Genomic DNA, 17,541 nt, shown 5'->3' with positions numbered 1-17,541 from the left:
AAGTGTACCCACTTGCCAGGCCTAAACCTTCCCTTTTCTTACATGTAAGGCACCCCTAAGGTAGGCCCTAGGTAGCCCCAAGGGCAGGGTGCAGTGTATGGATAAGGTAGGACATATAGGGCCTCATTCTGACCCCGGCGGGTCGGGGTCGGCGGGAGCACCGCCAACAGGCTGGCGGTGCTCCGCAGGGCATTCTGACCGCGGCGGTATGGCCGCGGTCAGAACAGGAAAACCGGCGGTGTCCCGCCGGTTTTCCGCTGCCCTGCTGAATCCTCCATGGCGGCGCAGCTTGCTGCGCCGCCATGGGGATTCCGACACCCCATACCGCCATCCTGTTCCTGGCGGTTCGCCCACCAGGAACAGGATGGCGGTATGGGGTGTCGTGGGGCCCCTGGGGGCCCCTGCAGTGCCCATGCCAATGGCATGGGCACTGCAGGGGCCCCCGTAAGAGGGTCCCACAAATAATTTCAGTGTCTGCTTAGCAGACACTGAAATTGACGACGGGTGCAACTGCACCCGTCGCACCTTACCCACTCCCCCGGCTCCATTCGGAGCCGGCTTCCTCGTGGGAAGGGGTTTCCCGCTGGGCTGGCGGGCGGCCTTCTGGCGGTCGCCCGCCAGCCCAGCGGGAAAGCCAGAATGGCCTCCGCGGTCTTTCGACCGCGGAGCGGCCATATGGCGGTTCCCGCCAGGCGGGCGCCGCCCGCCGCCCGCCGGCCTCAGAATGAGGCCCATAGTAATGTGATTTATATGTCCTGACAGTGAAATACTGCCAACTTCGTTTTTCACTGTGGCAAGGCCTGTCTCTCTCATAGGATAATATGGGGGCTACCTTTAAATATGATTAAAGTGTAGATTCCCCTAGAGAGTAGGTGGACATGTGGAGTTTGGGGTCCCTGAACTCACAATTTAAAAATACATCTTTTACTAAAGTTGATTTTAAGATTGTGCGTTTGAAAATGCCACTTTTAGAAAGTGAGCATTTTCTTGCTTAAACCATTCTGTGACTCTGCCTTGTTTGTGGATTCCCTGTCTGGGTCAGTTTGACAGTTGGGTTGTTTTTCACCTCGCACTAGACAGTGACACAAAGGGGGCTGGCGGGTAACCTGCATTTCCTGATTAGCCATCTCTGCTAGGAGGGAGGGGTGGAGTAGTCACTCTCATCTGAAAGGACTGTGCCTGCCTCTGACAATGCCGGCTCCAACCCCCTGCTGTGTGTCTGAGGCCTTGCCTGGGCAAGGCAGGATTTCACATGTAGGTGTGAGTCCCCTTTGAAGAAAGGTGACTTCAAAGACTAAAATGGGTATAAGAAGGGCACCCAAATCTACAGACTTTAGAAACACTTCTGGAACCAAGAGGAACCTCTGCCTGGAGAAGAGCTGATAGCTGAGGAAGAAGTGCTGGCCTGCCTGTGACTGCTTTGTGGAGCTTTCCTGCAGTGCTGCTTCTGCCAGAGTAAGAGGGCAAAGACTGGACTTTGTGTGCCTTCCATCTTGTGAAGAAATCTCCAAGGGCTTGAGTTAGAGTTTGCCTCCTGTTGTTTGAAGTCTCAGGGACAGCAAAGACTTCTCTCTGCCAGCACCTGGAGTCTCTGGAGAGACTCCTGCCCCGACAAGTGGTGCCCTATCCAGTCCCTGGGCCCTTGAAAGGAAAGCTGGTGGAATCCAAGGAAATCGACTTCGGACCGACGCCGCTGCTGAATCCGGTAACGCCGCCTGCACCTGACGCCGTGACCTTCGCTGGAACGTGACGCTCTTCGCAGGCCCGACGCCGCAGCAGCCCCGCTGAAGTCCGCAACTCCGTGGAAGTTGCCGCACCACGTCGTGACCGACGCCGCTCGAGGTGCGCGGATTCAACGTTTCGCACAGACACCGCGATCTCCGACTTCGCGCATCGGCTTATTTTCACTCTTCACCAAAGGTACTGTACTTGGGGGTCTACACGACTCCGTGTCCGGCGCCGCTGGTGTCGGCTTGTTGGGAACGACTCCGTCACGACGCCGTGTTAACATCTCATCGAAGCATTTTTGTTTCTAAGCGCTATTTTTGAGTTTAATCTTTAAAAATTCATAACTTGACTTGTGTATGGTGGATTTTTGTCGTTTTGGTCTTGTTTTGTTTAGATAAATATTTCCTATTTTTCTAAACCGGTGTTGTGTCATTTTGTAGTGTTTTTATTAAGTTACTGTGTGTGTTGGTACAAATACTTTACACCTAGCGCTCTGAAGTTAAGCCTACTGCTCTGCCAAGCTACCAAGGGAGTAAGCAGGGGTTAGCTGAGGGTGATTCTCTTTTACCCTGACTAGAGTGAGGGTCCTTGCTTGAACAGGGGGTAACCTGACTGTCAACCAAAGACCCCATTTCTAACACCCGTAAAGCATTATGGGACAATTTCTGAGTGCAGCAAATATTGTAGTCTCTTGACTGTAATGCTAAAAATAGCCCCTACAGGACACTACTATAAAGATAATATTTGTAAGGAACGCGGTCATGTAACCATATAGCCAGCCTCTAGCGGGCATAACAACATGCAAACAGAGTGGCAGAAAGTAATGCAGTGCAATCATATATGTAGCCCCTACAGGGCGTAGTGCCTTACATATTTTCAGGCCTAGAAGGCCTACTGCGATACTATTACAAACAAGGTCCTTAGAACACAAACTACTCCCAGCTGTAAAACAAAAGTTCCAGCCATGAGAAATCTTAAAAAGACCAACTTAGTGTGGGGGCCCAGAAATGACCTAGAGAGAAACAGTGCATTGTTCTGAACGGTATGGTGGTGGTCCCACTGTTGTAGGACCACCACAGGCTGAGTTATGGGCACAAATGGTTTGAAAAAGAAATGCCCTGCAAATTATTATGGGCCAAGTTTCTGAGTACAGCAAATATGGTAGTGTCTTGACTGTAATTCTCAGAACAGCCCAGAGAGAACCCCCTAATAAAATAGCATTTGTAAGAAGCATTGTCATGTAACCGTATAGCCAGCTTCTAAAGGGCATAACAACATGAAAAAAGAATGGCAGAAAGTAATGCAGTGTAACCATATATGTAACTCCTAGAGGATGTAGCACCTTACACATTTTAAGGCCTACCAGGCCTACTGCAATAATATTACAAACAAGGCCCTTCAAACAAAAACTACTCCCAGCTGTAAAATAGAAGTTCCAGCCATGAGAAAGCTTAAAAAGACACTGAATGGTGGGAGAGGTTACTATTTTGGAGTCCCCACTAATTTAGTGTGGGAACGCAGAGATGACTTAGACAAAAAGAGCGCGTCATGTTGAATGGTTTGGTGGTGATCCCATTTTCGTAGGACCACCTGAGACTGAGTTATGATCAAAAATATTTCTAAAAAGAAATGTCCCGCAAAGCATTATAGGGTGAGTTTCCCAGAGTGCAGTGAACATTGTAGTATCGGATATCCTGCTGTGCCGGGAGAGCTGCTTTGTGGATTTTTGTGTTAAATACTCCAGTTTGTATATTTTTCAACTGCTAAACTTGTTAAGTGGTACTCATGTAAAGCGTTCCTCAGATCGAGGTCACGCTACATGAACCTTCACGTAGTCATGTAAAGCTATCTTCCGATTGAGTGTGTGCTATCTGAAACTTCATGTCCTTATGTAAAGCGCTCATCCAAACGAGTTTGCGCTATATGAACCTTTTTTAAAAAAAAATATTAAATTAATTAAAAAGAACTCCCCTCCAACTTGCAGCCTTTATGCACAGACACCGCAAACGAACAGTGGCATGCCTAAAACATGGAAGAAGCAACATATGGCCAACGTAGCGCGAAGTGGAGAGGCAAAAGAAAAAAGAACTGTGCACCACACTAAGCTATGTGGAAGATTGTTCAATAATCCATATAACAAGGTCAGTCTCCAAGGCGATAACAAAGCAGCCTCAAGGCGGGACCAACATAAAGCATTGACATACATAATCAAGGGAATTTAGAAAGGCAGGCCAAGGAACGAATGAAAGTGATGGGCGTGAGATGAGCGTGTTTTAGGCCCACAGAAGTAGATTACAACATGTCGAGAGACAGCGCTTGCGCACTGCCTAGGCTCGACCTAAAAAGGTGGGACAAAGAGTAAGATTTCCCAGCAGCTAGCAATGGTTTTTAAAGGACACTGGCATACTCAAATCACAATGACTTGATGGAGCTGAACCTCACAAACCATCTACAACAGGTTGCTAAGCGACATTGTAAGCTCTGTTTAGGCTCAACCTAAAAAAGGAAGGAGTACTAACACATCGGACTGAATAATAAAAAAAACTGAGTTTTGTTTAAAGGCAAAAGGTGATAAACTCAAATTCGGTTTTAAAGGACCACTGAAGATTAAAGCCATAACCAAGGGTTTTGTACAAGTTGTTGATGGGAGGTGTCGTCAAGATGAAATTTGATTCACATTACTGAGGAACAGTCTCAGATATTTAAAAATTCCAAAGTAAATGATGAAAATATTGTGATAGAAGAGGAAGGTGTGTAGGACATTCTGATACTGGTATTTAATGGTTGTGGATGCATTCTTATGGCAAATTAAGAAATTATTTCTCTTTTGAGACTGTGCTAGCTGGTAATGATGTTTCTGAGAATCCAGGAAAGAGGATTATGTTGATACAAGTACTGTACTAGACAGAACTTTAACTGGGCCCATCCTGGGGACATTGAAATGGGTCCCTCTTGAGCTCTATGTTCATGTCCTTAACTTTATAAGGTAAAAACAATGATAACTTTTTGGACAATGAATATAAAAAATGGTAAGGTAATCCATGTCAGTGATTTAGTTCTGGTTTCTAGTTCATGTTTTACTTAATCTTACATTCTAAGAATATTTGCTATTTCCAGGATGATGTGACTTTTTGTATTTTTTCCTTGTAGCATATTACTCTTATGTAGTGTATTCTTTCAACTAAGTTGCCTCCTTATGTTGATAAGGAACTACTATTGACAGTTCTGGAGATAAGACTGAAGGCAGTGTGAGCTTCTCACATTGCATATCAGTGGGTAAGAAAGGTGCTCAGAATCCATGATCATCCAATTTGTGGCTTCTCTGCAGACAGCACAGAGCAGCTGTCACGTGTTCCATTTGCAATTGTGATTCTCTGCCAATGTGTTTCAATGAAATACAGGTTGTCAAAATATTAAGAGCAAAAACAAAAATGCAGTGTTTACAGGTGAGTGGGTTTGTTGAGGTGGTGAAGTGAATGAGAAGAGCCGAAGTGAATGAGAAATTCAGGAGGGAGTGAGACCAGGGTGCTGAAAAGGAAAGATATGAGGAGCAAGATCAGCAGATGGAGAGGTGGCGAGAAAGGGGCATAAATGAAGAGCACTACTCCTTTCACAGCCTCAGTAATGTTTAATGCGGAATCTCAAAATTTCAGAATTAAAACATTTTCCATATTATTTACAACAAAGTCATTGGTATTACTTATTTATCTTACACAGCTAACCACTGATAGCAAAACGAATAGACCTGAACATATATGTCTCATCTACTGGCGATAATCAGTAGGTACAGTTAGGACCTAATTTCCATAGGCAAGGGATTTTTTGTTTTGCCTATAACTTTGGCACTGCTTGATGAATCTTAATGACATTTTCAAAACTAGTTTGCCACTCACTTCAGCTGTTGTGTGGAAAGCTTTGGGGAGATTTGTCCAAGTGGGGTGGGGGGGGGGAGGTCCCAAAACTTATTTTCCAGATGCAATTTCCCATAGGGAATTTTAGACATGTCTATAGTCCCAACCGCTGAACAGATTTACACCAACTTTGGCAGAAAGCTAGATCTTGGCCAAGAAAGAGTGTTTTTATGATTAGTTGTAAATGTATTCAGTAGTTTTGGAGTTATTAAAGGAAAAAGGCTTATGTATATCTAGGGCCGCGGAACCACCTGCGGGGGATCCGCAGACCTGGAGCTAAAAGTGAGACCCTGATTGGCTGACGGCAAAATGACAGAAAAGTAGCTGCCGCTGTTTTGTTTCTTGGTTGGGCCCGGAGTAAATGGGTGAGTGGGGGCATAGTGCAAAATGACATAAGGGGTCAGTTATCCCGACCACATAGGACAGATGGAGTGGTCTCTGAGGGATTCCTCATGGGCATAAAATTGCTCAAATTGTTTTTTGGGTCTAGACGAGGATCTGTGGATACAGCATGGTGCTCAGTATGGCCCCCAGTGTCACTCTGCGGTGGATCCACAGATCCAAAGCATAATAAAAACATTTTTTTAAAAACCACTCACACCCCCCCCAATCGCACATAGGGTTGGCTGTAGGTCCTCACTAAAGGCCAGGCCCTTTGGCCAACCCCATGCCTTGCACAGCCTTTAGCTGCATGTTGGGTGGCGTTAGTGCATGCAGGTGGGGTTGGCTGCAGGCAGAAGGCCATGCGCTGAGGTAGTTGGATTAACATTTGGTAATTAAATATTACTTTATGTTTAAAAAAAAAAAAAAAAACATAAAATTCACTGGAAAAAAAAAAGTTACGGGGATGTTATAGTTAGGTTCACAATTTACACACACAAAACCACTGAAATTCAGCAGTTATAGTTTTACTTATCTGAAGAAACTCTAACTTGTGCCGTAAAGTAACTTTAAAGCACTTGTTATAGTTTCTCAACATAAGTATATCTATAACTTCTCAGATAATTCATAACTGCTGAATTTGTATGGTTTTGTGTGTGTGAAATGTGAACCTAACTATACCATTGCACACTATAGAAGTCGCAGAAGAGTGGTTTACAAGTTTAGGACACGCCCATAGCTACATAGGCCACGCCCCTTCCAGAGTACTGCAGGTCGAAGTAATGTAAGCACAAATTAGGCTGGCTAAGCTCAGCTATCGACACGTGGACAATGAAAAACTAGGACCTAACTTCTACCGTTACTGAGTGCAGGCGGAGGCAGGTTAAATCCACGAGTTGCGAAGAAGTCCGTTTCATGGGATGATAAAAGTGCTAACAAACCCTCTAACAGACTATTGAAAATATCAATTACGAAATGGCCATTTGGGGTACATTTACCCATTCTTTTGGTTCAGCGAATTGTCCCACTTTTATTTCCATGACGTTACCAGTGACAGTCTTCTTTCTGTGTCTGTCCGTTGGTAGCTCATGACGTCTGTCAGCTGAGCTGGAACCGCTCGTTCATACCAGCGGTCCAGCGCCTGCTCGCGCCACTCACCTCAAAATGTTGTCGGCATAAGTGAGCAGCAGCTGGGAAGCGTCCAGGAAGACTCCGCGCTCGTTCTGGCACAGCTCGCTAACAGCCGAAGAGGCAGAGGCCATGTCAGGTCAGCGGCGCGGGGAACGCTAAGGAGATGGAGCCCCGACCGCAGCGGAAGAAACGCGGCTCCGGACGGAATCTGGCAGAGCTCGGCTCGAGGACGCGGACCACTCAGATGCTGGATGACTCACTGTGATTGTGACATGGGCGTAGAAAGGGGGCCGCGCGCGCCATCTTGGAAGAACAAGCTGATAACATCAGAAGTACAGGAAGGGACAGGCCCGTGTGGTTGTTTTTCAAAAACAGTTTCACATAGTGGATGAGGCTACCTGGTAACCTTCACTTTCACGCATCTAAGTGTGTTTGAAAAAAAAAAAAAATCTGCGTTAATTTTCTTTCAGTGACTTCAATATGCTGTAGAGTCAGAGTTCACTTTCAAGATGGCCGCCATAGACATGCCTGGCCGTCCATTGTTTACGGGCGTACGTAGCTGCATTCGCGCTCGTCTCGCGAGAGTAGCATCAGGTGACGCGTTGATGTTGGCGGAGGTGGCCTGAGCAGGGGCCACTTCTTCAACCAACTTTGATTTGCACGTGAATAATTGCTCAGCGTGTTCTCCAGTTGTGTGGTACTATCGGGAGGGATTAGTGGGAACAGCGGGTGTACCTTTCCACCCATGCTTATGTAAGCAGTGTTATTCCCAATTTAATGCTACACTTAAAATACCTGAAGGTCGAGCAGCTCACAGTTGTGCGATTAAAAGGCTTAGGCCGAAATTTCGCCTTTAAATGATAAAGTGTTTTATACGATGTGGGGATTAAAGACGAGGGCTGGTGAATATGGTGGCAGAAGTGAGCCTTTGCTTCTTATCACACTAGGACTCAATATGTGAGATTTGAGGTTTGTGTATAGTTGAAGCTTTCCTCTTGCTGACATCAGCTAATTCTCACAGTGGCCACATCTTTGTCGGTCTTGTTAGTGTAAACACCAAAAATTATATATTTTTTTAAAAACGGTCAGTCACCCATTATGTATGCTGTTTTTTCAAAGCTAGAATTTCTTGTTTAGGACCATAGTATAGCATTAGTGGGCGTTGCGCAATTCACTTCAATGAGTGCTGACCAATGTTAATTGTCTGCCTCTTAATTTGTGCTCAAAGGTTAGGGTGCATACTGCGGCGCAGAGCAATTAAAACTCTTAATGCCACTTTGTGGGCAACAAGGCCAAGCATGAGGAACGTCCTCTACCGGAACCTCTGTTGGGGAAGAACACCCCCTGTCTTCCGTCATTCCAACCGTTGTTGCGGCGTCCCTGAGATCTGGCGGGGCCTGCTTGCAGGGGACAGCCGGAGGAGAAAACCTTCCCCGGAAAGATCTTGCGCATAGAGGATTGCGCCTTGTCCAGAGTGGAAAAGATAGACACAAACCTCCCCAACTCTTTCACAAAGGGGTCCCCGAAGAGATTGCCTCGAGTGACCGCGCCTGCCTCTGAGGAAGCCAATTCTCCCAATTTGGGGTCAGTCTTGATCAAGAGGGACCAACACTTCTCTGTAGATATGGCGCAATTGGCATTGCCCAACAGACAAACCACTCTTTGCACCCATTCAGCGACCAAATCCGTCTGCAAGGATTCTCCTGATACCTTGGATGACTCGACCAACTCAATAATCTTGGGCCAGGGTCCCAGGACAACCAAGAGTTTATCCTGACAAGCCCGCCAGGAACGATCGATCCCTTTCTTGGGATCACGCACATATTTGGGGGAAAAAGTGCATTATTTCGGATCCAAAAAAGGCGTAGCCGCCACCTTGTCCTCAAGCGCCAGCCTAGGACATTCTGCCCGAATGGCGGGCCCGAACCTCCTTCTCCAAGGGGTGGCGAATGGCCTTGGCAACGTAAGTCGCAACTTTGGTATTAGGGACCCTTTCAGAGGATCGAGGATGATAAATGTCCCCCGGATCGAACATATCCAAGTCATCCCAACCATCTTCCTCTACACTTGAGGTATTCGCGGATGGGTGCCAAGGTCTACCCATAACGCGTCCCTCGTCTGATCAGCCCTCATCATCGGAGTCACCCCCCCCCCCAGAACGGGGCGATCCCACAAAGGGATCCAGCGCAAGGGCAGCAGTGCTGTCATGCTCTCCGGGTACAACATCTCCCTGGCAGGGTACAGGTCCAAGCGTCCACGCACTCTTGTGAAAAGTTTCCCTCAATCTGGCGAAACCTTCCAGGTGCCCGCGTCACGCTTCCTAGAGGAAGAAGATGCCTTGGAGGTACCAGCCCGTAAATATGGGTCCCCAAATACACCAGGAGAATTGGACACCTGGTCCATTAACCTATCCACCCTATCTTGCAGGGGTGCTAAGGCTTTCACCACCGCCTGCGAAAGGAGTCTATCCATGCCCTCCGGAAGGTGGCATTTGGGAGGCCTGACTTCCTCCGTCCCCAAAGAGGGAGTGTAGGAATGATCCACAAAAGAATCCATAGAAGGTGTAGTCGGAGACATAATACCAAAATAAAAAATATATATGAGAAAAAGATCACACTAGCATAATGTAGGGTGGAGCAGGCCCCCGGGCCAGACCAGAAAAAAGATGCCAAACGTACGTGTGAGCACAAATAAACGCCCAACCCAACATAAATAGGGCAGCCCCCTCGCTGTGCTCTGATAATGAAATAAGGGATATGGCCAAGAAAATAACCCTGAAGGTTCCCCTAAGGGAGACTAACAAGCAGGATTAACTTGCATGTTCCGCAGCGCGGTGTCGGCGAGGGTTGGGGGCCACGGAAATTAGGAAACACCAAGGGCTGGGTCCTGAGAAGCCCTTACACAATAGTCCAATGCAGCGCGCGAAGCGCTGAATTGACAGAACGCAGAAAGAAGAGCAAGAGCGCCTCCAGTGGTGAACAGGTGTCACCGCTTCATGTGCTTGGGCCGCAGCCTACTGCACGCACAACAGGCAGAATGTCAAGTATGCGAGGAAAGCCACATGCGTACTAACAACAGGAAAGGCAAATAGAAGTCAGCAAAATCAACAAAGACAACAAGCGTTTGCGCCACAAGGCAATCCCCGAAACCCCTGTACAGAAACGAGAAGGAGCAAGGACTTAACTTACGGGCAGCAGTGAAGAAAGAGGAAGGACTGCACCCGTCAGCTACTTATGGTTATGTGTTAGCATCATGGGACTTGAAGTTTTAATGTTTTTTGCTATGGTTGAACTTGCTGATTGTAATAAAGTGAAGAAAGGACTGCATAATCCCCGCCTCCGCTCCGGATATAGAATTTCTTGTTTAACACCATAATATAGCATTAGTGGGCTTTGCGCAATTCTCTTCAATGAGCGTTGATCAATGTTAATTGTCTGCCTCTTAATTTGTGCTCAACGGTTCGGGTGCAGCCCCAACTAATAAAAGCAACAAGAATATCAGCACCATTTCTACCTCCCTTTGTGCCTGCTGTGGAACAAGGAATGCAGACAAACTGCAGTAAATAGTGCCAGAATGGCTGAGACAGTTGCAGCATTCCACACTGCCAACATCTTAATGAGGGTCCAGGTGTATGCTTGTTTAAACCATCTATTGATTGCGGTGTGCGTGGGTAACTTACATGTGTTGTGTTTATGTTCGGGGTCTATGATGTTTTGTATCAATAGGCAACTACGCATTTGCATCGTTATGGATGCTTGTTGCTGTGTCTGCTTGTGAGTGCAGACTTATGCATTGTGTACATCTCTATGTGCAAGTGCTATACAGAAAGCCCTACCTGTCTTGCCAAATACTTTTTTTTTTTTCCTTCATTGTGGTTTGTGTAGTCCTGCATCAATAAGAAGAGGGGAAAGAGGACGGGGTAAAATTAAAATGATAAGTTTCTAAATAAAAAGCCACAAATGGACGAGCAAATACCATTTAACTTGGGGTAATTAGATCTGTTTTGATGTGTTGATGAAGGCGTCGTCCAGGCACCATTCAGTATGTGGTCAGGAAGAAAAGCATTGGAAGTAGAGTGAAGGAAGTCCTAGAGCCTGCGATAGTCATTTCCATGGATGTTTGGCTGGATCTGGGTTAGTATTCTCTGTTAAATCTGGGCTTGTCATGCCACAGAGCAGAAATTCCAAAGCCTAATAAACCTGTCTAGAGTTTAATTAGTACTATTGGTGGCTCAACAGCACTTATCCTCATTTTTGTAGCACTTTAACTTATGCAGGATTTTTTTTTTTGCATTTTTTATTTTTTTTGTTCTTAGTTGGTAAAGCGATTTTTTTTTTTACTATTTGTCTTTTGTTTTCCAGGAAAATACCTTTGCCTATAAAGTATCCACAATGTTTTGCTGCACAAGATCCTCACGGAAAATACTGCATTTTAACCTATATCACCCACAATTTCAACATATGAGAGCTAACAGCACCACGCCTCATTTCAGACTCCGCAGACGGGTTGTAGTTACAGGGGTTGGGTTGGTGTCTCCACTTGGGGTTGGCACTCAATTGGTGTGGAACCGCCTGGTCCAAGGTGAGAGTGGAATAGTGCACCTCGAAGGGGAGGAGTACAAGAACATTCCTTGTAAAGTGGCTGCCTGCGTGCCAAGAGGAGATGGTGAGGAGAATTTCAGGGAGGAAAACTATGTTTCAAGGACTGAGGTTAAAGCCATGTCATCTGCCACCATCATGGCCATCGGGGCTGCGGAGCTGGCAATGAAGGACTGTGGATGGAGCCCTCAGTGTAGGGAAGACCAGCTAGCCGCAGGTGTGGCCATTGGGATGGGGATGGTTCCACTGGGTGAGATCTCAGAAACGGCACTGCTCTTCAGAGCAAAAGGTTACAACAAGGTCAGTCCATTCTTCGTGCCCAGGATTCTAATCAACATGGCTGCCGGTCATATCAGCATCCGCCACAAGCTTAAAGGACCCAACCACGCAGTCTCCACAGCGTGCACCACCGGGGCCCATGCTGTTGGTGATGCCTTTCGATTTATTTCCAATGGAGATGCTGATGTAATGCTTGCTGGAGGGGCAGAGGCATGCATTGATCCTCTGTCTTTGGCAGGCTTTGCAAGAGCTAGAGCACTGAGTACCAACTTTAATACCTCTCCAAAGCTTGCGTCTCGTCCTTTCCATCCTGAAAGGGAAGGTTTTGTGATGGGAGAGGGGGCAGCTGTGCTTATACTGGAAGAATACGAGCATGCAAAGAAGAGAAATGCCAGGACTTATGCTGAGATCTTGGGTTATGGCCTGTCCGGTGATGCCTGTCATATTACAGCGCCAAGCCCTGATGGAGATGGTGCTTACAGGTAAACACTTGGTTGAAGTTCATCTGTCAGGAGAGTGAACATCAAACATACGGGTAGCCAAATTAATGTAATATGTTTGTGTGGGTGTAAATCTGTAAATCTCTCGATTTTATTTTTATATATATATATATATATATATATATATATATATATATATATAGCTGTACCAGAAATAACAAAAACCTGATAATGAGGGCATTCACTAACCTGTGCGTTTCACCGGGATAGCCAAATTAATGTAATATGTTTGTGTGTGTGTGTGTGTAAATCTCTCGATTATTTATTTATTTATTTATATATATATATATATATATATATCTATCTAGCTGAACCAAAAATAACAAAAACCTGATAATGGATACATTCACTAACCTGTGTGTTTCACCGGGATAGCCAAATTAATGTATTATGTTTGTGTATGTAAATATCTATATATTATATATACATAAATAAATATAATGCTGACCCAAAGGTTGTTTATAGTTAAAAGAACAAAAAAACAACCTGATGATGTAGGCATTCACTTGCCCGTGCGTTCCACCGGGACCTTGACCAAACAATAAGCTTGATTTCTTTTTCTCTCTCTCTCTTTTTTTTTTTTTTTTTTTTTTTTTAAGTAAAAATTGTGAAAGGTAGTGCCTGTTTCCTAATACAAAACGGTGGTCTCTTGTTTTTTGTTCTTCGTGTCACCTTTGCCATATTTCAGATTTCATTTTCATTAGTCTAACCAGCCCTACTCGTTTCTTACTGCTGGAAGAAAAGATTACTAAATGACCCCCTAATCTTCATCCTTTCCTGATTTGGGTAAAGCAAGTGTGTTTCCTTCAGGTCATCATCCGATCTTCTGTCTTATACCAGAGACGACCTCTGTAGCTTACCTGCACTTTGCTTGCTACATACAAATGTAAACACCAATAAGGATGCGATCCTCAAAGCACCCCAGGGTATTAAACTTCTTGTCATCTTAATTGGGGAAAAAAGGGAGGCATACTACATTTTGTTCTCTCACTCAGATATTCCTTACTCCAAAATTATATTCAGCAACTTTCTGCTTTCCTCCAGTGATGTGATTTATTTATAGGTCAAGCCTACTAGACAGCTTAACATGTCTGGTTGCAAAAGATCTATTGTGGGCTTGCTAATAACTTACGGAGGTTATATTCCGCACCTTGCTTACTACTGGCTGGCTTTATTGGCACGTTCATTTGCTTACTTCTTATTCAATGGCTTTCTTTGACCCAGCTTGCCCATCATAAGTTTGTCTCTCCTCTGGAGCATATCCTCTTTACCAACTCTCTGACAGACTGGATCCTTCTACTGCTCAGTTTTTGGGACCTCTTTGTTTTCTTTTTATCTTGGGAAATCCATGAGAGGGCATGTGTTTTCCAGCTCTCTCCCTGGTGAGCTTATGTCCCCGTAATACAGACCACCGCTTTCCGGGTTGCTGTCTCCCCTGTGGTGCGAGCTCTCTTGTGTGGCTCTCCCCCCCCCACCAAACTCCCTGCCTCTCCCACACTCTGTTGCTTACCCCCTTGTGTGCTCCTCCCGCTGATCCTCCAAGCTCGGTCTTTCCTTGGGGGGTGAGGGGGTGCGGGACATAACCAGGCAGCAGGTTATTGCCAGAAAATCTGCCTTAAAAACAAAAAAGGGACTTTGCGCATGTGTAAAAAACAAATAAAAAATATCTTGGATCAGTGAATGAAGAAAAATGGCTTGAAAATTAACTGGCTGCATCATTGCACCCTTTCTTTGGTATTTATTTTTGGCCATGATGCACAGCGTTATACTGGCACTGTACAACATTGCCAAAAGGAAGTGGCAAAGTAAATAGGTTCCAAAGGCGACACCTATTGGGTGTGCAAATGCTTGGCTTGTCAGTAAACTTTGAATGACCAAGCCAATTGGTACTATCAATCTGTTACTCAATTTTGCATCCATGAAGTGGTTGATTTTGACTCAGTTTTACTTGTAGTATGACTCATTCATCTTCACAGAAAGGAAGGCACTTCTATAAGCTTGGTTCCAGGAGTTCCTAGCACTTTTGCAAAGTCAGTCCACCCTCTGAGCTCGTTCCATCTTCAACGAATGAACCAGGCTCTCTCGCATTGTTATTTACTCCACATTATAGGAAATGGCCCATATAGTTATGAGAGCTTGAAGCCCTACAACTGCTGTCTTCCTCAGTACTTCAAGTGAGTGCTTAGGGTCCTTTTGGGAAAAGAAACACGAGTTAAAAATCAGTTTTTGTCATGGGACAACCTTTATTCTTTTCACATAGATGCACTCACTCACCCCAAGAATATTACTTTACAAGAGATCCCACTTTCCAATGTTGTAAGGGGTTTAAAAATAGTTCTGATCATCGTGAGGTCAGCACTGCACTTCTGTAGAATGTAATATTTCAGTGAAGCACCGCGCTTTTTAACCATCCCTTTTCTGTAACCTAAATATTAGCATTTTACAAGGAAACAACACATTTAAAGAAAAAGCCAAAACAGAAGGTTTAATTCCTGAGCATCATGGAGTACAGTGACTCTGGGCACCTCACCACTCCCCTACAATGCAGTCCTCAAGTCTGTGCTGTGATTGCTCGTGACACCCTAACATCAAACCCTTTGTTCATCAGTTCGTGTGTCCTCATCCCCTTTAAGCTTGAAGCTTATTTCAATACATCCTACTGGGTGTTGTGCCAGACACCAGAATATAGGGAGAAGTCAAAAGTTTGGAGTCCCAGGGTGGGATCAAAACAAGCTTAACATGTAAAGCTGCAGGTAGGATATAAGGGGAGCAGGCAAGAGTAGGGACCAAAAATAGTTGGTTCACCACTAGTGTCTACCAAGATCGGGCCAGTTTTCTGTGCATGCATTATTTAAAATTGTCATCATTATTTTGCACTGAATGTCAATTGCCTTTTCTATTTTCACAAACTTTTTTTTTATTAGAAAAAACATTAATCCCTAGATATTCGTCACAATATTTATTGTTGCAGTTCGCTTAATGTTTTAGGACATAAGTGCGTTATTGCAAAATGTATGACCACGTGTAACGATTCGTCCTTCGAGGTTGTTTTATTGCCAATACAGTTCACATCTTTACATTTTTTTGTTTTGTTTGTTTTTTAGATGCATGGCAGCAGCAATCAAAGATGCTGAAATTTCCCCAGAAGATGTAGGCCACATTAATGCGCATGCCACATCAACACCACTAGGGGACGCTGCTGAGAACCAAGCCATCAAGAGGCTCTTTGGAGAACATGCCTACTCCCTAGCTGTCTCTGCGACAAAGGGAGCAACAGGGCATCTGCTCGGTGCAGCGGGGGCTATCGAGGCTGCTTTCACTGTTCTGTCTTGCTACCATGGCACCTTCCCACCCACCCTCAACCTGGACGAGACAGACCCAGAGTTTGATCTGAATTATGTGCCAGTCGTAGCGCAAAAGTGGGAAAGTGACAGAAGGCGAATCGCTCTCAGCAATTCCTTTGGCTTTGGTGGCACCAATGCCTCCCTGTGTGTTGGGAATGTATAGGTTGTGGCTGCTTGCGCTTGGTTTGTAAGTGTTGAAATGTCCGCAGAGGGTGATACCTCTGGGCTTAGGCACAAAATTACGATTCCCGCAAAGTACCTCAATTGTAGTCCCAAGTCTAAGCCATGTGGCTGAGGCATCTGCCGATCAAATGCAGATACATAGTATCTTGCTGCCTCGCTCAGGCTGGTTTGCACATCACTTCCATTTGGACTTCGTCCCATTTTACTTTATAAGTCCACAACAAGTCAATTTAACAGTGATGAGAAGGGTTGTGCACTCTGTTTCTACTGTTTCAGGAGTGGGAGGTGCAGATGAGTAGATCTGATGGTCAGGTCGACAATGACTGCAAGCAAAATGCCTTGATATATTCATGTTAAGATTTAGGACACCAGTTATGAACGGCTTGTCTCCAAGGAATGGGGAGCTATAGCCACAGGATTTTTGAGTACATGGGCTCTGTGATGCTTCTGATTGGCCATTGTAGAGGTAGATCTGCCAATGGGATGCTTGAGTGTATACAGATTTGTTCAGACATGCCCTTTGAACCTGAAAGCTGCTATTCATTGTCCATACATGGAGTAAGGAGTATTTCCATCTCCCAGCCAATCAAGAAGTGGCAATCCCTGACATTCTGTATCACACCATTTCTGCACAAAGGTATAATTGGCTGGTCATAATTGCTGGTGACACAACCTCGTTATTTATCTCACCTTAACTGTATCACACATTGAGAAGATTATGCAACCATGTTTTAAGGGTGTGTATTGTTATTATTGGGAAATGGGACAAGCTGAGGCTCTTTCAAATATTCCCCACTCTTGTTTGCAAAGTGAATTGCCACCTAAAGCTTAAAGAAATAACTCAATTGATTTAATAAAAGAAAATAATTCCTATTTGTTCACTGCAGTAAAATGGACACCGCACAAGTTATATTTATAAAAAAAAAAATTAAAAAAATTACAAACATGTAAACAAGCATTGACAATGCCAGAAGGTCTGGCTTTAAAGGAATGTTGGATGGTAATGTGAAGCATTACAAGTAAATAGCGTGGGAATAGATGTGTGTGGAAGCAAAGAAACGTAGAATAACTTTGGTCAAGGATAAAAAGTCAGGTAACAGTGTACTGTCAAGCCATACCGAAAATCCATATAGGTTAATGACTGCCTCCTCCCATCTTTGATGGTGTCGGAGAAACACACCATAAATTATCTAGTTATCTAAGATACTTTAATAGCATTCCAATGTCAAGTGTATGTCCCTTAAAGTTCAAGTGTAGGCAGCCGGATAAATAAATGATCACAGCTGGAATGGCAAGGACATATTAGCCTGGCATTACCTATTGGTTATCGAATTGCCAGATTAGATAGAGGGATGGCAAGAGGAGGGGGTATTGCAGTCATCTATAGGGACTGCATGAACCTTACCTTTCAGCCTCTTCAGTTAGTGGAGGGGGAAGGGATGTTTTTTTCTCTATCTCTTAACCCTCGTTACACCTTCTCAGGGAT

General features: G+C 44.9%; 2 protein-coding genes across 4 annotated transcripts in view; one reads left to right on the top strand and one right to left on the bottom strand.

Moving 5' to 3' along the window:
• The window catches only part of NGLY1 (N-glycanase 1), a 177,905-nt gene extending 170,590 nt beyond the window's left edge, over positions 1 to 7,315 (bottom strand). Inside the window, exon 1 of the mRNA XM_069212023.1 lies at positions 7,179 to 7,315. Coding sequence (XP_069068124.1) covers positions 7,179 to 7,282 — 104 coding nt within the window. The 5' untranslated portion in view covers positions 7,283 to 7,315. The remainder of the gene's footprint in view (positions 1 to 7,178) is intronic.
• A 109-nt stretch (positions 7,316 to 7,424) lies between these two features.
• Positions 7,425 to 16,928, top strand: OXSM (3-oxoacyl-ACP synthase, mitochondrial). Of its 3 annotated transcripts, none has more exons than XM_069212026.1 (3): positions 7,425 to 7,552; positions 11,513 to 12,510; positions 15,633 to 16,928. In XM_069212026.1, the coding sequence occupies exons 2-3, from the start codon at positions 11,543 to 11,545 to the stop codon at positions 16,033 to 16,035; spliced, it is 1,371 nt and encodes a 456-aa protein (XP_069068127.1). In that variant the 5' UTR covers positions 7,425 to 7,552; positions 11,513 to 11,542; the 3' UTR covers positions 16,036 to 16,928. The 3 variants fall into 3 exon arrangements, with proteins under 3 accessions (XP_069068127.1, XP_069068128.1, XP_069068125.1); XM_069212027.1 differs by lacking the exon at positions 7,425 to 7,552 and adding an exon at positions 7,745 to 7,904; XM_069212024.1 differs by lacking the exon at positions 7,425 to 7,552 and adding an exon at positions 11,143 to 11,284 and having other exon boundaries at positions 15,633 to 16,185.
• Positions 16,929 to 17,541: the final 613 nt, after the last annotated feature.

Source organism: Pleurodeles waltl, chromosome 10 (genome assembly GCF_031143425.1).
Source record: "Pleurodeles waltl isolate 20211129_DDA chromosome 10, aPleWal1.hap1.20221129, whole genome shotgun sequence".
Taxonomy (NCBI): domain Eukaryota; kingdom Metazoa; phylum Chordata; class Amphibia; order Caudata; family Salamandridae; genus Pleurodeles; species Pleurodeles waltl.
Note: the sequence above shows the minus strand (reverse complement) of the source record. Positions and strands in the feature narration are given on the sequence as shown.

Coding starts and splice junctions, on each gene's coding strand:
- OXSM (XM_069212024.1), top strand. Junction 12,511..15,632: donor GATGGAGATGGTGCTTACAG/GTAAACACTTGG, acceptor TTTGTTTTTTAG/ATGCATGGCAGCAGCAATCA.